This window comes from Haliotis rubra, unplaced genomic scaffold (genome assembly GCF_003918875.1).
Source record: "Haliotis rubra isolate DU_JTF1 unplaced genomic scaffold, ASM391887v1 Scf77, whole genome shotgun sequence".
NCBI classification, from domain to species: domain Eukaryota; kingdom Metazoa; phylum Mollusca; class Gastropoda; order Lepetellida; family Haliotidae; genus Haliotis; species Haliotis rubra.
This window is the reverse complement of record NW_025767490.1, coordinates 952,047-976,613: the sequence shown is the minus strand read 5'-3', so window position 1 is coordinate 976,613 and position 24,567 is coordinate 952,047. Positions and strand designations below refer to the sequence as shown.

Below are 24,567 nucleotides of genomic sequence, written 5' to 3'. Positions count from 1 at the left end.
GAGCCTCGTTTTGAGATTTCCACGATTTCCAGGTTTCTGTTTGTCAGTGCTTGCTGTACGACAGAGCGCGCTGCACGATATTTTTGCAAGGATTATAAGGAGCGTAGTGTTGCAATATACAAGTGCTTAGATGTATCAAATAATACTGATTAATATTTATATATCCAGTGCAATGAATTGGTCTACAAATTCTGGACTGGTTATTGTACTAAGCTGCGCAATAGGACGGAACCCAATCAACAGGAAACGAGACTGTCGTGTAATCAATGTTTTGACTTGGCCGTTATTTAACGTTGACTTTCGGTTGTATTATTTTTTTCTCAAATCAGATATATAGACCACGGTTTCACTGTGAGAATGGTTAGTGGTTGGTGTATCTACGGTAATTGCGTGTCCCTTGGAATAGATTTCATCATGTTCTATATACTGTTGGTCTGGTATCGAACGTATATCGGCAATTGATAAGGCTTAGTAACGTTTGGTGTGAAGAGCATAGTAATTGTGAGGTAACGAAAGGAATTAGACGTGCTAATATAATGATATTGTGACCAGACATATCAAGACTCATTCTCTGTCACGGTAGAATGAATTCCATTACCTCGCCGAATGCAGCAACGCTGTGATCAAATGGGACAATTTGTTTACATGGAATGTTTAGGTGAGGTGAGGTGAAATTGGGTTTAACGTCGTGCTTGAGAATATTTCGCTCATATGACGACGTGGTATCTTTAGGAGCTCTTTCTTTTGACACTCTGCCAAGCAGATGTGATTTGGGAGATTTTACGAGTGCTTCGATTTACTCACCAAAATCAGCTGAAAACGAGCACCTGAGGAAATAACTTGAAACGAGCGTGCAAATTTGTCCTTATAACATTTTTATTTTCAATATTTGACATCAGAAACCGCGGTGGGATACATATTCAGTGAAATACGCCCTTCGTGGATTGATTAAGACATCGATCATTGAAACATTTTGAAATAAATCCTGAATTTTATTCCCTCAGCAGCCAACATTTACCTCTGAGACATACACTACACCCTTTACAATCTGGTGACTAACGCGGGGCATTCCTCACCCCAACGACTACTGTAACACACAATCTTGCATACGATGAAGCTAGGAGCATCGAGCACCCTTCCACACTCCATTCACTCACCCTATTAAACTAACGGGATCGGGTGGTCAGGCTCGCTGACGTGGTTGACACACACCATCTTATGCCAATTGTGTGGATCAATGCTCATACTGTTGATCACTGGATTTAATGGTGCAGACTCGATTATTTACAGACAGCCGCCATATAGCTGGAATAATGAGTGCGGCGTTAAACAACCAACCAACCCTATTAGTCATGAGGGGCGGTGGGGTAGCCTAGTGGTTAAAGCGTTGGCTCGTCACGCCGAAGACCCAGGTTCGATTCCCCACATGGGCACAATGTGTGAAGCCCATTTCTGGTGTCCCCCCGTCGTGATATTGCTGGAATATTGCTAAAAGCGGCGTAAAACCAAACTCAGTCAGTTAGTATTAGTCATGAGGCTTAGTCTTCGGTGTCTCTTGACAGAGCCCAGTGTGGTCATGACATCTCCAGGGTATACGTTACGATCACTATAGTGGAGAGTGATCGTAACGCATACCCTGGAGATTATCGAGGATGATATAGGACCAACCAAAGAATCTATGGGACCGACGGGCCAGATATAGCTCCGACGTTCGGAAATGGGAAAACGACATGGGAAAATATAGAGATGTCAAGGGAAGATAGTTGCAAGACTTAGGTAATTATAGGCACATAATGGAATGTCACTGCATAATGAAGAAAAGGGGAAAATGTTGTCATGATATAGGAACGACAAACTTATAAAAACACAACATAAGATGTGATCATGAATGTATCACGCGTTGACGTAAAAGTTTGAACAGGAGAGATGAGTATCTGCTTCAGGGGTCAACTAGTAGTCTACAGATGATCGGGTCAGGATACGTGCTCCTCCGTTCGGTTCGTGGGGACACTGTCCGCACTTCGCTGCGCATCGTCATCTTTTAGGGGGGCATCAGTTGTTACATCGTCATCAGACTGGTGTACAACGTCATTAGTTCGGGGCACGTCGTCATCAGTTCGGTGTACATCGTCATCAGTTCGGGGTACACCGCTATCAGTTTCGGGAGCATCTCCAGTTCGGATCCCTTTCTCATCAGTTTGAAGTACATTGTCATCGGTTTGGTGCACCACGTCACTAGTTCCGGACACAGCGTCATCAGAAAATGTGGTCCTGTGACCTTTTCTCGTCTCATCTGGGTTATTGTCTGCGTCGTATCTAGCCTGCATTTCCGTAGAAACAACGTGGGGGTTGTCTTCCTTTGCCCAATCAAGTTCAGTTCCTTTTCCAAACACCACAAATACGCATGCGCCGACAATGTTCAAACCACCAACGATCCAGAAAACTATTTGCCATTCTTCTCTAGTTCCCTGAAGAATAAACCAAGAGGTATATCGATCTGAAATAGCCACAAACACGGTCACTACAAACACACTCATTCACGCACATCATAACATGAAAAAGTGAGTGAGTTTAGTTTTACGCCGCTTTTAGCAATATTCCAGCAATATCACGGCGGGGGACACCAGAAATGAGCTTCAGAAATTGTGCCCATGTGGGGAATCGAACCCGGGTCTTCGGCATGACGAGCGAACGCCTTAACCACTAGGCTACCCTACCGCCCCTGAAAAAAGAATTATATGAGGAATATACTCGTCAAAGATGTTTTTCAGCTGTTGCATAATATTATTCACGGTATCATATGTTAAACTAATGACTTACATATTTATCTCCTTCATGGGTTCTGTTTTGTTTGGTGTTTGTTGTTGTTGTTGTTTGTTTGGGACTTTTCTTTGTGGCATCTTTCCATATCTTTAACTTGACATCGACGCACTGCCAAGAGGCGGTCGACTGGGAGTCAAGACTCCTTTATTGCCGTACACACCGCCATTCAACAATGCAACTAACGCGCATAATTGTAACTCCAATTCTTCCACACTGACCTAGAATATTACTTTGACTGTTAAAATGGCCCTGGGTAGGACGAGTCTTGTACTCAATGGATGAGGCCATGTATTTGGACATGGAGAAGCGTCATGACTCATGTTATCTAACATTTAATGGAACTCAATACATATCTAAGTGCATCTTATCTGACATTTAATGGAACTCGATACATATCTAGGTGCATGTTACCTGACATTTAATGGAACTCAATACATATCTAAGTGCATCTTATCTGACATTTAATGGAACTCGATACATATCTAAGTGCATGTTATCTGACATTTAATGGAACTCAATACATATACATATCTGACATTTAATGGGTGCATGTTATCTGACATTTAATGGAACTCAATACATATCTAAGTGCATGTTATCTGACATTTAATGGAACTCAATACATATCTAAGTGCATGTTATCTGACATTTAATGGAACTCAATACATATCTAAGTGCATGTTATCTGACATTTAATGGAACTCAATACATATCTAAGTGCATGTTATCTGACATTTAATAGGACTCAGCACATTTCATAGTGCAAGTTACCTGACCTACTCGAAATGATAAGAATAATGGTTAGACTGTACATAATCTATACTGAAAGCCATTAAAAATGCAATTTGACATTCATACTTTCTTTACTCACACTAATTTCAACATATATAAACCTAACTGGCAGATATGTTTTAAGTGAACATCTGTGAATAATTTCATCTGAAAATGTCCAGTCAACAACAACATCAGTGACGCAACAACGACATCACACAAAGGAGGGGGTCACTTGCAGTCAATATCGTGTGTGTCCACCGTGCGCTGCAAGACATGCTCGCAGTCTTTGGGGCATTGAAAGACACACATTTCTCAGGAACAGCTGTTGGATGGTCTGCAGCCTCTGATGGTCTGTGGTCTGATCATGACACCACCCCCTCCAAAACGATCATGTTCAAGGACACAGTTTGGCGCAAGTCTTTCTCCTTTACGTCGATAAATCTGTTGACGTCCATCTGCAAAGGATAAGTTAAACCTGGATTCATCTGAAAAAATGACATCTGGCCATGTCCTGTTGCCAAGATTGGCCCCATTTGCTGCCCATCGCTGTCTGGCAAGTCTGTGGCGATGCAATAAGGTTGGACCACGGTACGGGTGACGACACCGGATGTTGAAGGCAGCAAGGCGTCCTTGCACCTTTTGGGCGCTGAAATGACGTTGACTTGTCCCAATTGTCCTCCTTGCCTAATCATCAGCTGTTTGGAACCGATTTCGCAAGTGTGAAACTCGGATATTGCGGTTTTGTCGAGCTGTTATCACAGGTGGTGCACCAGGTCGCGGACGATCAGCAACACTTCCGGTAGCCCGAAAACGTTGTCTGAGTCGACTTACAGTGGATGGATGCACATTAAAGTGCCTGGCAATCATCACATCTGAAGCACCTTGGCTGACCATACCGATAACCTGATTCCTTTCGTCTTGTGTCAAGTGTGGCATTTTCTCAAAGTGATTGAGTTCCACAATTCCTTGTGCTTTTACAGGGCCTGGGTGCAGGTAATGCATGTGCACAACGTGTTTCATGAATGTGGTTGTGTTTACGAGAAATGTCAAAGGTTCAGTTTTAAGTATCAAAGTTCATGTGAGAGGAATGCTCCGGGACTCGAACTCGAAATGGGCCAGAATAACAGCCTTTTATCCCTACATCCTCTGTATCGCAGGAAAAATCTTCAATAGAACTTTTGTAAGTTTCAGGACAACAAATACCAATTGCGTTTTAATGGCTTTCAGTATCGCATTAATAATGAACGTGCTCAATCGCTTCCATCGGAGGTGGGGCGGTGGGGTAGCCTAGTGGTTAAAGCGTTGGCTCGTCACGCCGAAGACCCGGGTTCGAATCCCCACATGGGTACAATGTGTGAAGCCTATTTCTGGTGTCCCCCGCCGTGATGTTGCTGGAATATTGCTAAAACCGGTGTAAAACCAAACTCACTCAGTCAGTCCATCGGAGGTGCTCGTAACCTCAACGAACACCTTCACATCGACTTTTATCCGAACCAGAGCGTTTTGCCTTAAGCACACACCACTCATTGGACTCTTACACAATTGTGTAAGACGCGCCGAAGTCTAACTCAAACACGCTCTTCTGACGCGTTGCAACTTTTACCGCCAATGTTTGGGGGACGTGTTGACATAGTGGTGTAGATGTGTTGAGGATGTTGATGTAGAAGCAGCTAGCACGCCTCTTAATCTCTCTATTTCAACTTATTACGTCAACACGTCTTCTGTTACCACTTCTGTTGCAACTACGTCAGCACTTCAACCTGTCAACCTGACTCCCAGCAATCAACATTTGCTCCTGTTGATAATGATGCTGACGCTGCAGACAATCCACTGCGACCAGGAACCTGCTGTCTCTCTCCAAGACCTAATTACTTCCGCAGTTATACACAACCTCTGTACCACCAGAACAGACCGCCTCCGTGGTGTAGTGGTTAGAGCGTCCGCCTGGAGAGCGGAAGGTCGCGGGTTCGATCCCCGACCGCGTCATACCAAAAGACGTTAAAATATGCTACTTGTTGGTCCCTGTCTGGCGCTCGGCATTAATGGGTACAACAAGGACTGGTCTGCTCGGAGTCAGTATAATGTGTCTGAGTAGGGTATTCATGCTTCACTGCGGCATGGTATCTCAGTGGGCTAGCACTATAAAACCAGCCTCAGTCTGGGCTAGTACAAGCAGCCGCACATACACATACACACGCATGCACGTCGTCATATGAGCGAAATATTCTCAAGCACGACGTTAAACCCAATTTCACCTCACCTCACCTCACCACCAGAACAACCTCTTGGAAGACAACATTCAGTTAACCTCACTGTACAATGACTGTGACAATGTACTGCATGTGTATATTAGCTTATGTTATTAGGTTGTTTGAATAAATAATAACCAACCTTGGCGCTATATCGAGGTGATTGATCCTGAAGGCGACAGATGTACAGTTCTGTAGGGACAAGCCGAGTATTAACAGAATCACTGCCAGGGTTCGATTTTCGTAATCCAGAAACCCAATAGGAATGGTACACGCTGCGCATCCAATACTTCCTGAAAATCAAATCATATCTTAACAAACAAACGTCCATAATTACTTCATGGCGATGAATGATAAATAAAACCCGTATCTTTACAGCAAAACGTCCATACTGACTGGTTTCAAGTGGATCAGATCAGATTATTGACTTGATTCACATATATGTGATCATAATTTTCTCGTAAAGATGGCGTCATCATGACATACGTTTGTGATAACATGATGTACGTTGAACCCACTAACCTACGATGAATGTGATAAAGCATTCCTGTTTCCTGTTGAACGCTTACACAGCAATATCCAAACACACTGTATGTGATAGTGGCACGTACATAGGTGAGGTGAAAGTCAGAAGTTGAAAGTCAGATAGAACAAGTATATATGGATGACAACTTCTTCTATTCTAGAGCACGACGTTTCGATACAGGTTCATGGTCTTTTATTCTAGAGCTACCCTTTGTTCTCTATCATCACATTGTTAATCTTGTAAACATTCTATGCTCTGTGTATCATTGGCTTCCACTATCCTCCATGTTTATCCCTGTAATCCTCTGCTACCCTTTATTCACTATCATCACATTGTTAATCTTGTAAACATTCTATGCTCTGTGTATCATTGGCTTCCACTATCCTCCATGTTTATCCCTGTAATCCTCTGCTACCCTTTATTCACTATCATCACATTGTTAATCTTGTAAACATTCTATGCTCTGTGTATCATTGGCTTCCACTATCCTCCATGTTTATCCCTGTAATCCTCTGCTACCCTTTATTCACTATCATCACATTGTTAATCTTGTAAACATTCTATGCTCTGTGTATCATTGGCTTCCACTATCCTCCATGTTTATCCCTGTAATCCCTCTGTTATCCCTTTATTTGTTATCATCACATTGTTATTCCTCCTTGCCTTGTTAATTTGTCTTGTATATATATCACCTGTTCTCTCCCTGTACCATTCTTACTTGAAAACGATACATGAACCTGGATCGAAACGTTGTGCTCTAGAATAAAGAAGTTGCCATCCATATATACTTGTTCTAAGTTCTAACATCTTGGTAATGACGTCAATGATAACGAACATTCACGATAGCAGATACGTGCTAATAAACCATATAAACTCTGGTAAACCATATTACACGTGACATACTCAAAGACAAAAGAAAGGAAGAGACATTTTGTCCCTGACGCCACGATGACGTACCCAGGAGCTGGAACGTCTTCCTTGCATTGGCTGTAGACAGGAGTCCCCTGATGAGCACCCAGTCAGATATGTAGCCAGAAGCTATACCTACCAGCAACCTCCCAGCAAACGGAACTGATGACAGTATACCATCCTGCAATACCATGTTATAACATATTGTACTGGCTGACTGAGTTTAGTTTTACGCCGCTTTTAGCAATATTCCAGCAATATCACGGCGGGGACACCAGAAATGAGCTTAACACATTGTGCCTATGTGGGGAATCGAACCCGGGGCTTCGGCGTGACGAGCCAACGCGAACCACTAGGCTACCCCACCGCCCCTATAACATATTGTAACGTTGTGTAGACGACACAGCATCAGTGATTACATTTTCTGTTATCGTCTTTCTTTTAAAATAGAAAACGACAGTTGAAGTTATTGTGATATTTTTACCACTGCATTAATTTCATAGTGTGCCGTTTTATTTCTTGACATACATCTGTCATCTCTTTCGAAGTTTTCATTCAAATATGACTGGGAGTTGGGGTTAAGAGTTATTCATTAATCATTATAATTATAGAGGAAATCCTGACGTAAAAAGGTTGCGGTGGGGTGGCCTTCGCTCGTCAAGTTGAAGCCCCGGGTTCGATTCCCCAATGGTTACAACGTGTAAAGCCCATTTCTGGTGTCCCCTATCGTGATATTGCTGGTATATTACTAAAAGCGGCGTAAAACTAAACTCACTCACTGACATAAAAAGCAAGACATGCTCCACTAACACTGCAACATACGATCACAGGTATTTTGCTGTCATTCACAAATAAAGATCAGGACCAATCTAGGCATCTAAAAAACGATACTCGTATAGTGGAACGGCTTTCTGACGCGTCTTTGATGGTTTATTCTTTTATCAGGACGACTTCGTTTCTTGATTCGGTTTCAACCCTCATCATCACCTCTTCAATATCATACTTCAGTATCTGCTTCATGTATTTAGGCAGGTACGCCATGACCCATGACGTCACCCAGGAGTAGCAGATGTGGGCGACCAGGATGGCCCAAAACGCCGGGGACGTCCATATCTTTCTCCAAGGCGGCCGTGACATCTACAAGTTCAACGTTTACGTATAAATGGGTACGTTTCTATATGATATACGATAAGATAGGATATATAACTTTATCTATGGACATTCCCCTGATGAAGGAGCATGAATTAGCTCTGAAACGTCGAATAAAGAATAAAAGTTGTTGTCCATAAAAACTTGTTATGTATATTTACGGTCGTTCTGAATGCCTTTCACGAACTTTATCTATGGATATTACGTTTAGTGACAGTTATGCCGTGGACCGGAAAAATTACTTTTCCCTTACTTTTGTCATTTGGGATGCAGTATATAAAAGTTGAAAAATCAAATGTTTCGATGATACATACATTACCAATGTACATAATACGTTTCTGTAAATGAAACAACACTCAAATCGGTCACGAAGATGTGGTTTTCAAATAGCAGCAAAGGAAAAAACCTCGTGGTCAGATGAGTTCTTGAGGGTAGATATATAGATGAATGAGGAGGAATGCTAATCAGCAATATGCTGTTATATAGCGCGATCTTCGAGACCAGTCAGTCTAGTGGTTGACGTCATCAGCATCGGTCTATGCAACCCTGACGGAATGACATGCACAGAGAAAGTTGACCACCTCCGTGGTGTAGTGGTTAGAGCGTCCGCCCGGAGAGCGGAAGGTCGCGGGTTCGATCCCCGACCGCGTCATACCAAAAGACGTTAAAATATGGTACTTGGTTTTCCTTGCCTGGCGCTCGGCATTAATGGGTACAACAAGGACTGGTCAGCTCGGAGTCAGTATAATGTGTCTGAGTGGGGTATTCATGCTTCACTGCGGCATGGTATCTCAGTGGGCTAGCACTATAAAACCAGCTTAAGTCTGGGCTAGTACAAGCAGCCGCACATACACATACACATACACACGCATGCACGTCGTCATATGAGCGAAATATTCTCAAGCACGACGTTAAACCCCATATCACCTCACCTCACCTCACAAAGAAAGTTAATATTTTCAGATAACGAAAGTATTATGTCATCACTAAGTATATGAAACAAGATACATACTTCTGACATACTATCTCACGAACCTTTATGTCCAGTTTCCCAGCAGTCCGATCCCTGGTGAACAGTTTCAGCTCTGACTCCGAGATCCGGGGATGGATCCGTGGAGAGTCGGACACAAACACCACCCAGGGAAACACACACAGGAATGTGAAACCACCTACAGAGGAAACATTTAGTCTGTATTTCAGGGGCGGCGGGGTAGCCTAGTGGTTAAGGGGTTCGTTCGTCACGCTGAAGACCCGGGTTCGATTCCCCACTGGAGCACAATGTGTGAAATCCATTTCTGGCCCCGATTTCTCGAAACAAACTTAAGTTTTTACTCAAATTTCAAAGTGAGTTTGACACCTTGAAACAGCTGAATTTTTAACTCAGCTGCATTTTAATAATAAAAAAGCCCCAACAGCTTAATTATTTTATTCACCAAACTCAAATTGTCTACTATGTTTGAGTTTAATATCGATTTCAGTTCATTCTGGGAAATGCGTTTTCTCAAATTTGAGTAAAAATTCTAACTTAAGTTAAAACTTTAACTTAAGTTTGTTTCGAGAAATCGAGCCCTGATCTCCCCCGTGATATTGCTGGAGTATTGCTGTAAGCGGCATACAACTAAATTCACTCGTCCCATGTATTTGTAGGTTATAGAAAGTACAGCCCCACTGAAGTTTGCGAGACAAATCATATGCAGTATTAAAAAACCAACTGGCATTCATATCGGATGTTACTTCACCTTGTACTAAATCTGTTCATCAGCAAACATCAAATTAAGGGTCTTTGGATTTTACAGTCCACTAGCATCACAGTTAAGAGAGGTTAATGATGTGGGTAAATTAAAGAATTCGGAAAACCTTTTCCCCAAACTAAATCTCTTACGCTTCTTTTATAGTACATAGCACATGTTTAGACTTGTGTTTAGGATCTAAACATCTATTCCTGTGTATCAGTGACAGTATCAATACCATATCAAGCTATTAAAAAGGCCTTAGTAAACCAAATTAAGAATTATACCAAACGTTTATCTGTTTTGGGCTTCTTATCTAATCTATACCTTTATCCATATGTATCCATTCTTTCATATACGTCCTTTATTGCTAGTTTAATTATATAAAATGTAAATGCACAGGTACTAACTCAATCATTCGCGAAGAAAGAATTTCAAAGAGCACATATCATTAATTAACACACCGTTATCATCACAACGATCATAGTAGAAAATATACAACTGATAAATTCCAAAAGATACATGATTTGATTGTATGCCTGCAAAACCGGAAATAAGAATTGTGTTAAAATCTAAAGGTGTCGATTATTTTCAGTTTGTGTTAGTCGGCTGATCGTCTTTACGGACATTCGCGGAACCTGACGAATTTGTCCAAATGTCGTCTTACCAAACACGTAGAAGATGAGAGGCCATCCGTTGTCCAGGGAGACGGCACCCAGATATCCCGAGATGAAAAATGTAAGAATTCCGGCGATGCTAACACCTGGGGGATTATATACGGTTTAATTCAAACATATTTTAAACTCAAACTCAAAATAATTAAATTCTTAGATTTGCTTTACTGAGAAAGTGTAATCCCAAATATAACATATGTTACAACACAGCTTTATGCAAATCACGAAAACAAATTCTCAAATGCATTCATATTTGGGTGAAATGTATCGTCCATGCCCAAATAAACCAATAATAGTGATTTTGATGTCCATAAGAAATGTTGAAATAAAATTCTGCTTTTGGACATTTTTCAACTATTAAAACAAGAAACAAACTGTTGTAGAGTGTGTAAAATTGTAAAATAATCATTGCTATGATTTCAGTCTTTTAAAACATTTTCTGCTGATTTGCATTAGTGAAAACAAGTAATACGTGTCTTGGATATTGTGAAAAAATGTTTTAGAAACATCTAAAATGATCTTTTTTAACATTTGTGCTTGCAAAGTAACATTTTACCATTCCCATTTTACACATAGCAATATCAATCGCCAAAACGTACCAATATTCAAACAGTATTTACATCCATTTCACATGGAGAATGATTCTATAGGGTATAAAGAGAGCCTAGAAGACATGATCTGATACACAAGTACGAGAAATATGCCACGATTAACAGCTGAGGGGAGAGAAAGAGCCATTTGGGTGGTGCAGATGGGATCGACATGCAATGCTGTTGCCAACGCCCTCGGATGCCACCGTATCACCGTTATAAGACTTATTCAGGGCTTCGGACAGACTGGGGTCACCGGACACAGACCATGAAGTGGACATCCATGCATCACAACGCCAGCTGAGGATAGGTACCTCCAGGAGGGTAACGTTTCTTTGGGCGTTTAGTATATACAAGCATCACATACCATACAAGTAAGCATATGTTAGAGTTATTGCATACCGGAGTAGGCATATATATACAAGCATCACATACCAGGGTATTCATGATATTATGGTCATCACATACTGAAGTAGGCATATGTAAGAGTTATCACATATGGGAGTAGGCATATATATACAAGCATCACATTCATGATATTATGGTCATCACATACTAAAGTAGGCATATGTAAGAGTTATCACATACCGGAGTAGGCATATATATACAAGCATCACATACCAGGGTATTCATGATATTTTGGTCATCACATACTGAAGAAGGCATATGTTAGAGTTATTACATACGGGAGTAGGCATATATATACAAGCATCACATACCGGGGTATTCATAATATTATGGCAATCACATACATAAGTAGGCATATGTTAGAATTATCAAATACCGGAGTTTGCATATATACACCCGTGCATTAATTAAGCACCACCCTATTTTGAAAAAAAGATGTGATGCTACAGAAAAGTTAGGGAATACCCATCAATTTAATCAACCTGTAGTTAAAGAAGCTTTATCCACTGACAGTTTTACAAATACCATAACCTTTTCTATTCTTTATGAAAGAATATGTTCATGAAAATGTGATGGGACTGAATTTTACCAAAAATAACTATTCTTCTCCTGCTCAAACTACACAATTAGATTAAGTTTTGACTAAAAATAACAATTCTGTCATATACCAAGATGACATTTACACATCAAGTAAGCTTTAATTGTGCATTATCAGGAAGAACCCGAATGTCAAAGATTCAGACCTTTTTCAGACAATTCAGATTGCTAATTGACAAAAACTGAAAAAAGCCACATTTATAAGATTTTGGAATAATATTTTTTTATGCTTTTGAGTTTATTGTAATAAATAAACACTTCTCCGTGCCGGATACTGATAATTACAGCTAAAATCTATTTGTTTTGTTTGTAAAGCTTTTACTGCATTTTCAAATTTTCCTTTTTTTAAGTTTGACTGTAACATTTCCTAAATCTTAGGTTACAAACTTTCATCCATTCACAATAAATAACGAAAGTATATACCACACAACAATCAATTATTACTTTCACTTTTCAAAATAAGGCAACTTGTATTAGGACAGAAAAACACCTGTTTTAAATATAGGCAATTATACTAATTAAAGAACATGGAAATTTCAATGATGTTTTCGTTTTTGAAATGTTAAATGCTATCAAAATTAAGGTTATTTTTTGGAAAGAGTTTAGAATTTCATTACAGACAAAATTCATTCGTGAAAATACAGGGTGGTGTTTTATTTATGCACAGATGTATATATTAAAATGATAACATACAGGGGTATTTATATGTTAGGGTCATCACATACAGAAGTAAGGATAATACAGTTATCAGACCCCGCATTGGAATATGCTGTCCCGTCCGAAGAAGGCACGTGTTAGATTTCTCACCCACTGGAGTTGTCATATGTTAGGGTTATCACACACAGAAGTAGGCACGTGTTAGATTTCTCACCCACTGGAGTTGTCATATGTTAGGGTTATCACACACAGAAGTAGGCACATGTTAGATTTCTCACCCACTGGAGTTGTCATATGTTAAGGGTTATCACACACAGAAGTAGGTACATGTTAGAGTTGTCGCATACCGGAGTAGGCACAGGACGTGAGGGACGCCTTCTCGTGTTTCGGAGCCCACTTTGACCACAGTGACTGGATGGCCGGATCAACGGAACCCTAGGACAAAGGGGAGATGCAAGTATGGATGATGACAAAATGCTTTTGTATGTACTAGTAATTCCCTGAGTGACATGCACATTTTCACAACGACTTGACGATCCCATTTTCATTTACCCCGCGTGTATGTCTATTTATATTTAGTTGATGGATTAACCTGGAGATTTATGTGGAATTATGATAGGAAATGAAACAACACATGACATGATATAGTTTCTGAATGAATGAATGAATGAATGAATGAATGAATGAATGAATGAATGAATGAATGAATGGATGGATGATGAATGAATGAATGAATGACATGTGATAGTTTCTGAATGAATGAATGAATGAATGAATGAATGAATGAATGAATGAATGAATGAATGAATGACATTTACCATAACCAGTCCGACGACAGCCCTGAGAACCACCAAAGATAGAGGATATGCTCGTGCTGCTACTGGAGTTGCTATTGTCAGAATGGAACCAACGATGAGGGAGACCGTGATGACAATCTTCCCACCATATTTCCCAGCAACATAGCCACCGATGATCGGCGTTGCTAAGAAACCAAATGTGTAGGACGAGAGAATCAAACCCTCGAATTCTGAGGTCCATGTGAATTCTGAGGTCTGGAAAATAATCACCCTGAATTGATATTGCTGCAATGATTGACGGTGACGTTCCTTAAGTTCGGTTAATTGCCGCCGAAAACCAAACTCGCTTGGTCATTTCATTCTACGTTTTACTTAAGCTTCATTTTTTACCGTAACAATAAGAAGGTTGCAAGATTGAAATACGTTACAGGTTTATTCAAAGAAACATCGGCATCATAAAACGTGTATCATTGGTCACGATGTTTGTTCTGGCGTACTCCTGCAAACACATTAGAATCTGTTCGGTTTCAAAAGTTGTCCTTAACTCTTTGTAAAGACTGATGACAATAGTACATTCTGTAACTTCCAATACGCAATCTATAAATAATAAAATGCTTCTCACACTCAAAACATGGTCAGACAACGTATTGTTCTCTACGACGGGGGAACGTGACGTCACATCGGGTCCGGCGATTGGCATCGTCATAACAACAACCGCCATGCCCATGCACTGCCGTAGCGTAGTTTGGGCGAGACGGACGGAACAGCACAGGTAACCAATGACCCACCGACAGGAAGTGTACTTTTCACAGAAGGATTCATGGTCGGTGCTGTCGACAGTTCCATGTTCTGCGTCAGGCGTTGTATCTGAAAAAGGGTTGATTATCATGACGATGTGTTTCGTTATCCCAAGGCTAACAACCATGCAAATTAAAGTGTTGGATCAAGCGTCCAGGCCATCGTGAAGCTTACATAATCTATTATGTTAGACATGTGAAGATTTTCAAATCTGACGCCTCAGTCACCAAAATCAAGTTTAAGTACATTTTACTTGCCTTTGCGTGTGTTTGGGACAGGTGCTACAGAAAGGACAGTGAGTGAGAATGGTTTTACGCCGCTTTTAGAAATATTCCAGCAATATCACGGCGGGGGACACCAGAAATGGGCTTCACACATTGCAACCATGTGAGCTAACGATTCAACCACTTGGCTACCAACCGCCCCGAGAAAGGACAGAATAGGCTACTATTAGACGGATATTAACACACATTTTGTCTATGATACAGTCGGAATCGAGCAATGGATTCCTGAGATTTCTTATCGACAGGGAAGGTCTTGGATCTCGTGTGCTTGCATCATTGAAATATATAACGAATACCAATGTGTTTATATATACGCACACACACGCACGCACGCTCTTATAGTATCCATTTTCTTCAGTCTAAATATTTGCTGCATGTGCTGGTTTATTGCACTGTGAAACAGGTTTGTTTCTCAACAGCAATGAATGCCTCTCTTGAGGTCAATGCCCGATGCGGTTCTTCAAGATTAGAGACATCCATGTTGAGGTTTTGAAATCCCAGTATGACGTACAAGAACAGGCCTGTCTTTGATGGATGCCAACAGGTGCTCTGGATACAACTAATCACTGGCTCCAAACTTGTATACACTTCGTATGACCGGGGACACGGTAACGCAACATGTATTCAGCTTACGATTTCCCTAAGACGTTTGACAAACTCTTGTAAATTTTTCATTGCCCAGGGGTGTAATTAACCGGATTTCTGGATTTTCAGCATTATTGCAATGTGACACCACAAGGTAAAATATATACAGAACTTCGGCGTACTTTAATTTGGCTACAGAATGCTATTTGCAAAATGTCACCAGTACTTTAGTAATGTCTGTGATAGACATTTCTTTCTACAGTCTGAAACATAATTTTTCGGCAAAAACCTCCCATAACCCTCAGTTAGTGAGTGAGTTTAGTTTTACGCCGCACTCAGCAATATTCCAGCTGTACGGCGGCGGTCTGTAAATAATCGAATCTGGACCAGACAATCCAGTGATCAACAGCATGAGCATCAATCTATGCAATCGGGAACCAAAGACATGTGTCAACCAAGTCAGCGAGCCTGACCACCCGATCCCGTTAGTCGCCTCTTACGAAAAGCATGGGTTACTGAGTGAGTGAGTGAGTTAATATTTAACGTCACATCGGCAATATTTCAGCAATATCGTGACGAGAACATATGGGTTACTGAAGATCAATATTCTAACCCGGACCTTCACGGGTAACCACCCCTCAGAATAGTGAGTGAGTGAGTGAGTGAGTATAGTTTTACGCTGCTTTTAGCAATATTCGAGCAATATCAGTACGGGGGACACCAGAAATGGGCTTCACACATTGTATCATTGAGAATATCTAACCTCCAAAGGGCGGAGGGGTAGCCTAGTGGTAAAGGGTTCCCTCGTCATGCCGAAGACCCGCGTTCAATTCCCCACATGGGTACAATTTCTGGTGTCCCCCGCCATGATATTGCTGGAATATTGCTTAAAGGGGCGTAAAACTAAACTCACTCACTCACTACAACGTCCGCGATTGTTCACGATGCCACAGTTTTAACACAATACGTCATCTGGCCCCGATTGTACTGAACAATCCTAGTGAACAATCGATCTTAGGCCCCGCACAATTGTTTTACTCCACTTACATTGCAATAATCATAGCGCTGAGATAGAATTGTGCGTGTGGACCCTGAACGTTAGACTGTCTTCACTAAAATTTCTCTCTGATGTTAATTTTTCTTCTTTATTTTCTCTCCTAACATGTCAGTAGGTAAATTATAAAGAACCTGCTCAAAACTGGAAAGTACGAGATACCCTGTCCCTCGCTAATGAATGTTTAAGTCCGTCGCCAAAGGCACAGGATTATTCATTCATTCGAAAACCAAAAATGTGTAACTTATTGTAGCTTGTTGGTTATTCTCAAAATTTTATCCAAAGGTCACGAAACGTGGTTCAATAGGAACAGAAATATTATGGAAAGACGAGTCCATGGTTAATGGAATATATACAACACACATAAAACCATTCATTGAATTAATACTAGATTGTCAACAAAAGGAACTCATTTGTTACAACGTGAAAATAATAAACTTAATTTCAGAAGATTTTACGATTGCCTACCTTTGAGACCCATGTTTTTACATTCACCTCCTGCTGCACCATCAACATTTGCGAAATGAATGTTTAAAAAGCAAGATTTGGCATTATATACACAAAGCAGGGGTGCGTCTGAATCTTTAAACAGCCAATTTACATATGACCCCCCGCAATGACAGGACATCCCGGCTCGCTCTTCTTCATCACCCTTTGAAGGTCTCGCGTGACTTGTTGCTCCTGGTTGGTTGTAATAGATAACGTCGGTTATATCCTGTCTTAGCTGTTCTTTACATGAGTAAAAATATGCCTCACTTTGTCAGTCGGAATTTTAGATTAATTTACGGTTTAAATAGGGCACGGTAAGGTGCTATTAATGCCACTATCGATTCCTTTTCACCAAAGGAAGGTTCCTTGATATTTTCATAAACAGTTGATCAATAAAGCACAGTATTATAACACGGTTGTCCTTTATAAATGGACCTAGCAATAATTGAAATTTAAGCTATAAAATTAGAAAGGAAGATATAGCAGGAATACGAAAATGTGACCAAAAATAGATTGTGTTGATGATCACAAGCTTGTGGCGTGCAGTATGTAAGTATGTCGTAATTTACTATATATACGGCGTGTCACACAGCTATAACTTGCAATATGGCCAAAATATATTGTATATGTACAAAACTTTGACGATCTGCTTCAATCTATGACCAAACTGCAAAGAGTGTAAGTTATAGTTTCTCTGGCTCCAGTGACAAGTGGGTAGGATAGGCTGGAGTTAGTGTGGCTGTACTCCGTCCCAAGTCCTGTGGAAACAAACCCCCATCCAGCCCTATCCACTGTTGAACTTTGAAGTAAATACACAGAGTATGCTGTTTGGATGATGACGATACTATTGGCGGTAAGACAAAAACGTGGACAAATGTCATGTATTAGTCAGGCTGTGAAATTGACTGCACCCCAACATATTAAAGCCTCCAACGAAATTATCAGTATACAGAAAGACAAGTGCTTTTTCATCAGCCACATTTCCTCCTGTGATGCCTTTTTGGAAAGTGCTTCGGCTTAGTGCTTGAAATGAGGATCAGTTTCCTCACTGAAGCTTCTCTCCAATTCCATATAAATGATATGTGTCACAGCAAATATCATACACGTATCACCTAAATCAAAAGGCAATTATAGAAAGTTTATTCCAAACAGGTGATCACATCCTACCATAATGGAATGATGAGTTTAGTTTTACGCCGCACTCAGCAATATTCCTGCTATATGGCAACAGTCTGTAAATAATCGAGTCTGGACCAGACAACCTAGTTATCAACAACATGAGCATCGATAACGCAAGGGGGATACGATGACATGTGTCAACCAAGTCAGTGAGCCTGATCACTCGATCCCGTTAGTTGTCTCTTACGACAAGCATGGGTTACTGAAGATCAATATTCTAACCTGGATCTTCACGGGTCACCACGATGGAAACCACATCAAAATGCGCGCGAGATTGCGGTCTGCAGGTCTGAGGGTACATCATCCGATCAGACGTCCCTTCCTCACAGACAGCCACAGGCAGGAATGTCTGGCGTGGTGCAGGCTCCGAGAAAACCGCATCTTAAGGACATGGCGTAGGGGTCTTTGGTCTGACAAATGTTGCCATCTTTTGCACATTGTCGCGTGTGGAGACGTCGAAACAAGACATCTCACTAGGAGATGATCCTTCCAGATGAACCCTTTGGTGGTGTCTCAGTGATGGTGAGTGAGTTCCGTATTGATACGGCAAGTTGGATCTCATTACGTACCTGCGACACTCAACGGTCAACGTTGGATGCCAGAGTTCATAACCATCCCCTTACCAGTCGACCCCATCGTTCTCATCACCCATTTGCAGAACAACGCCAACAAAATATTGCCATGGCTAGTAGGGACGCCCTGAACGAACCACATCGAACATCTTTGTAACTGTCTTTGACGCCAAGTTCGACCTAGAGACCCTCCTGTTCAAAATCTGCTGGAACTGACGCAGGCATTCCATGGTGTACGACTGCGTGGGGATTCCGATGCTGGGAATTCGACGCTTGATACCAGTATGAGGAAGAAACTGGCTGATGTTATCCATGCCACGGATACAAGTACTGCTGTGGATACAGGTACTGCTGTGGATACAGGTATTGCTGTGGATACAGGTACTGATGTGGATACAGGTATTGCTGTGGATACAGGTACTGATGTGGATACAGGTACTGATGTGGATACAGGTATTGCTGTGGATACGGGTACTGCCGTGGATACAGGTACTGCCGTGGATACAGGTACTGATGTGGATACAGGTACTGATGTGGATACAGGTATTGCTGTGGATACGGGTACTGCCGTGGATACGGGTACTGCCGTGGATACAGGTACTGCCGTGGATACAGGTACTGATGTGGATACAGGTACTGCTGTGGATACAGGTACTGCTGTGGATACAGGTATTGCTGTGGATACAGGTACTGATGTGGATACAGATACTGATGTGGATACAGGTACTGCTGTGGATACAGGTACTGATGTGGATACAGATACTGATGTGGATACAGGTACTGATGTGGATACAGGTACTGCCGTGGATACAGGTACTGCTGTGGATACAGGTACTGCTGTGGATACAGATACTGATGTGGATACAGGTACTGATGTGGTTGCCAGTGGTGGTTCATACAATCACAACAAATATTCTGTGACAAACTTATCAGGTAAATAACAAGCGTGTGTAGTGAATTTTTTTAATTTCACACGTGCAACTCGCACACCTGGCTGTTCTACCAGCAAGTGATCTACCACTTTCGAAATGGCATTGAGTAATCAAGTGATCCCCCCTCGTAAGAAATAGCGACAAGTGACAACAAAATAATGATCGTTTGTTAAACAACTTTTTTATTCGGGTGTTCAAAATTATGGGACAAATCATTAGAGTTGGTCGGTCGATTTCATGGGGCTTTGCAAAATCTGGTTTTGTTGCATTTATTAGATATTGTGTTTGAGAGCAACTTATCGGTCTCAAATGAAATCAAGCGGACTATAGTATATCTTGTTTTTATAACTGTTTCCGCTCCATATATACTAGGCACATAAAGAAACTGTGCATACAAAAAATTAAAATCTAAATTTATCAAACCTGTGTAGACACATAAGGATTTAAACTCAGAGAATAGTGACATGTATCCAACATGCATGCACGTGCCACGTTCCGTCACGTCAGTGGGTTCGTCCTTGAGACGTGCAATACGTTGTTGCACGTGCATTCCGGGAGAGAGAAACAGAGCAAATGAATGCCACACAATACTGTCACTTTGGAAAGCTCAACCCCTGCCCTTGCGATCGTTCAAAACATTAAACGGCTGTTGAAACGCATAGCATCCCAAGGCTCACGTCTGCACAACGTCTTGAGGCCATTGGGATGGTCCGTGGGGAATGTCTCAACGACAAGTGGCTGCACGTCCACGTGTAACAACGCCAAGACAGGACATATGGATAAGGGTGACCCATCTTCGCCACAGGTTTCAGACTGCAGTGATGACTGCCCGGACCATCCCAGGACTTCACCGTATCCACCCCAACACAGTTCGACAACGTTTACGTCATCACGGGATCAGACCACGACGTCCCGCCATACGGCCTAGCCTGACACAACGTCATCGACAAACTCGCCGAATGTGGTGCCGAAATCATGTCCGCAGACCCTTGTTTTGCTGGAGAAATGTTGTTTTTACAGATGAGTCCAGGTTTAACATTTCCCATAGTGATGGACGTCAACGTGCCTATAGACGCGTGGGAGAACGTTATGCACAGGCCTGTGTCTTGGAGAGGAATCGCTTTGATGGTGTTCCGTGATGATTTGGGGTGGAATAACAGCACGCCAAAGAATTCCTTTGGTGATTGTTCAGGGCAACTTAACTGGTGTGGGCTACAGGGATCAGATTCTTCGACCTGTGGCAATTCCTTTTCTGCAACGTCATTGCCCTGGGTTAACATTCCAACAGGACAATGCCCACCCTCATACGGCAAGGGTTGCTATGGATTTCTTGCAACACCACAACGTTGACTTGACCAGCAAATTCACCGGATCTCTCCCTGATATAGCATGTTTGGGACGAGATGGATCGACGTCTACGCCGTCTTCTTCATCCGCCAGATAACGTCCTTGACCTTGCAACAGAACTTGAGAGAATCTGGCGTGACATCCCACAAGCCTTCCTTGCACGTTTGATAGGCTCTATGCGTCGTCGAAGCACTGCTGTTCTCAATGCCGATGGTGGACATACCCGTTATTGAGCTTGTGACATGGTCGTGTGCCCCCTGTCCCGCTTGTGGACTCGTGACGTCATTGTGATTGACTTTTCAATTGAAATTCTCCCGACTTATGGTCTCATGATCCCTCCATTAAAGTTTATATGTACCTTTGACATTGTTATCGTACTTATCAACTGGGATAATATTTTGACAATGCACAATTTCTTTATGTGGCTAGTGTACTTCAACAGATTTTTATTGTGTCACTTAAGCAATACTACTGGACATGAATATGTCTTTTGCCTTTTGTTTGTGGTTGATTTACACATTGACTGAACTAAACCGCAGAAAAGGACATTATTCACCTCAAATAATAACTTGTCTAAACGCTATACAGTAAGATGTCAAACTGACACTGTTTCCAATATTACCGTAAATTTCTGTACATCACCAGGACAAGCAAAAAGCAGTTGGAAGCTCTGCTGATAACATTCTCGTATTCGTGGCAAAACTATTTCGATGACTTCTTCTTCTGAACTTCTGAACGAGGAAACACATTTTGAAGGAAGCGATTTAATAAATCACCGGTGTCTATTTCATCCTTGAGCCCTTGAACTCAAGAAAGCAGTCAGTAAACATCCTGTATTCACAGGACGTCCTTGTGAGAACTTGCAAGCTGCACCCAGTCACATGCTGGATCTGACATCCAGCAAAACGTTTTCTAGCTTCCGGGGCAAGAAAAACGTATAATGTATTGGTGTGTCCACGTCAAAAATAGAAGACTACATCACTTGCATGTGTAAACATCCTTGACGATGCTACAAGAGTGAATAGGTAGGAAAGAGGGGGAGGGGGGAGGAGGTTGACTTATTTGTTGAAAATCTGTGTGACTATAGTCTGTTTGCATTGAAAACGTACCGATGAATGTCAATTTAAACAAAAAAGTAAATCGAATAAGATGAAATTAAGATTGCGAATCCTCATAATTTTACCTTGCCAACTGAACATTTAAATCTCAGAATTTTATTCAACTTAGGACAAAAGTTGTTTAACCAACGATCATAGTTTCAAATCGCTATTATTGGTTTGTATTACAAAGGTGTATGCACATTAAATGAAACAGCGGTACATGTAGGGTTGCCCCCTTGCTCTTGCCCCCTTGTAATACAAACCAATAATAGCGATTTGAATGTATGATCGTTCGTTAAACAACTTTTGTCCTACAATAAATAAAATACTGAGATTTAAATGTTCAGTTGGCAAGGCAAAATTATGAGGTTTCGCAGTCTTAATTTCACTTTATTTGATTTACTTTTTTGTTTAAAGTGAAATTCATCGGTACGTTTTCAATGCAAACAGACTATAAGGTGAACTATGACATGATATTACATGTTTGTCTGACGACGTTCCTCGGCCATCAGCTCCATCTTCCTTCTGGTACGGGTGGAACGTTTGAATGGGTTAAAAATGTCTGTCTTGTCTGATGAAGTTACTGTTTAGTACTGTCGTTAATTAAATCAGTTCAGAAATCATGAAAATTACATCCCAATGTGGTTGGTGCCTTTGCATTCCAATATGTTGGAACCCGTGAAGGTCCGCGCTAGAATGAGCCTTCAGTTACCCATGCTTGTCGTAAGAGGCGACTAACGAGATCGGGTGGTCAGGCTCGCTGACTTGGTTGACACATGCCATCGGTTCCCAATTGCGCAGATCGATGCTCATGCTGTTGATCACTGGATTGTCTGGTCCAGACTCGATTATTTACAGACAGCCGCCATATAGCTGGGATATTGAGTGCGGCGTAAAACTAAACTCACTCACTCACACCAATATGCTGGTGGACCAATAATTGTATCAAATACCCTTAGATTCAGGTGATGCGTAATAACTGCTTATGAATATATGTGTATACGTCAATTTATTTGTCTTAGACCTGTTCATACCGCAACATGAAACCCTTAATTTCAACCAAAGCTCAGTTTGCTAATGTAAAATCTGAAAACACACCCAAATAGCACAACCCACCAGGTTCAGCCAAAAAATACCACAACTGCACATTGACTTTTTTCATTTCATTCCTATCACTTTCAGGCACCGAGAAGAAATTGAACTTGAAAATGTTCTAGCCAAAGGGATCCCAGCAGTTTCTAGGGGTCGTGCTGCTTTGTCTTAAATGGCAGTGGTCTACTGCATCGAGGTGTTTACAGCTGCACTCTGTCCCTTAGGGGAACACTGTCGTTTTATATTAAGGCATCCATATCGTGAAGTGTGTGCATCCGTTTCCTTTCCAACAGGTTGGGCATTGTCGTTTTTCATCTTGCTGGTTTTGCCATACTTCTGCCGGAACCATCACCATCATGTATAGGATGGGTATGTGCACGATGCCCTTTGGCCGTGGTAGTTTTGAAGTAAACAAAAAGAACAAATAAGAAGCCAAGGTGACATACCCATAGGCTTCCAAAATGAAGTATGTCTGTCCTGGAAAGGCTTGTCTGACCAAGTGATCAATGTGAGACGCCTCCTACTGTTTTTAAACAGGATTGCTTAAAGCGCATTTAAACTAATGGTTCGAAGGTGTGTAAAGAGGCAAAGGTGTTTCATGTCAAGGCCAGCACAGACGTGCTGTGACGACTTCCTTCGTAAACCATCCCAGTACGTCGGCCACTTCATGCTTGATATTGTCGGCCAGCAAATCATCTATGATCCACCAAAATAGCGCAGGCAAACCATCAGCCCCACCTCCTTCATGGGCAGGAACAGGTAACTGACTGTTGGTTTCACCCATGGTTTGCACAAACATGAGTGAAACCCCTGCCTGGATGTCAGAACTTCCAAACCCTCATGCAAGGGTTGCCATTCATTTTACACCCAAACGATCTCCTGAGGTGGGATGTCAAGGATCTCTGGTTGAAACACTTGTTCCATAGTTCCAACACTGTTGGTCCTCCAATCAACATAGACTGACTGACTGACTGAGTTTAGTTTTACGCCGCTTTTAGCAATATTCCAGCAATATCACGGCGGGGGACACCAGAAATGGGCTTAACACATTGTGCCCATGTGGGGAATCGAACCCGGGTCTTCGGCGTGACGAGCCAACGCTTTAACCACTAGGCTACCCCACCGCCGATTTTCCACATAGAAAAAGGATGGCGTTAACTTAGTGGGGTGACCATTGCCTCCACCAGGTCCATGCTGTGGATACCCGGGAAGATCCGGGGTAGAATGGGTCTTCAGCAACCCATGCTTGCCA

General features: G+C 41.7%; 2 protein-coding genes across 2 annotated transcripts; one reads left to right on the top strand and one right to left on the bottom strand.

Moving 5' to 3' along the window:
* Positions 1–1,973: 1,973 nt before the first annotated feature.
* LOC124260595 (uncharacterized transporter slc-17.2-like) lies at positions 1,974–18,908 on the bottom strand. Its single transcript, XM_046694917.1, has 11 exons — positions 18,896–18,908; positions 14,506–14,750; positions 13,905–14,138; positions 13,434–13,521; positions 10,828–10,923; positions 9,466–9,599; positions 8,269–8,418; positions 7,330–7,462; positions 5,989–6,139; positions 2,718–2,722; positions 1,974–2,497 (listed from the first exon to the last, which is right to left on the bottom strand). The coding sequence occupies exons 1-11, from the start codon at positions 18,906–18,908 to the stop codon at positions 1,974–1,976; spliced, it is 1,773 nt and encodes a 590-aa protein (XP_046550873.1).
* A 220-nt stretch (positions 18,909–19,128) lies between these two features.
* On the top strand, positions 19,129–23,440 carry LOC124260594 (clumping factor A-like). Its single transcript, XM_046694915.1, has 2 exons — positions 19,129–19,711; positions 23,406–23,440. The coding sequence occupies exons 1-2, from the start codon at positions 19,129–19,131 to the stop codon at positions 23,438–23,440; spliced, it is 618 nt and encodes a 205-aa protein (XP_046550871.1).
* Positions 23,441–24,567: the final 1,127 nt, after the last annotated feature.

Bases quoted from the DNA above. Each gene is read 5' to 3' on its own strand.
- LOC124260595 (XM_046694917.1), bottom strand. The intron at 7,463-8,268 runs GTGATGATGAGG...ATGGTATTGCAG, and splicing joins TGAAGTATGATATTGAAGAG to GATGGTATACTGTCATCAGT. The intron at 6,140-7,329 runs GTACGTCATCGT...TTTGATTTTCAG, and splicing joins GAAGACGTTCCAGCTCCTGG to GAAGTATTGGATGCGCAGCG.
- LOC124260594 (XM_046694915.1), top strand. From the start codon at position 19,129: ATGAGGAAGAAACTGGCTGATGTTATCCATGCCACGGATACAAGTACT. The intron at 19,712-23,405 runs GTACTGATGTGG...TATCACTTTCAG, and splicing joins AGATACTGATGTGGATACAG to GCACCGAGAAGAAATTGAAC.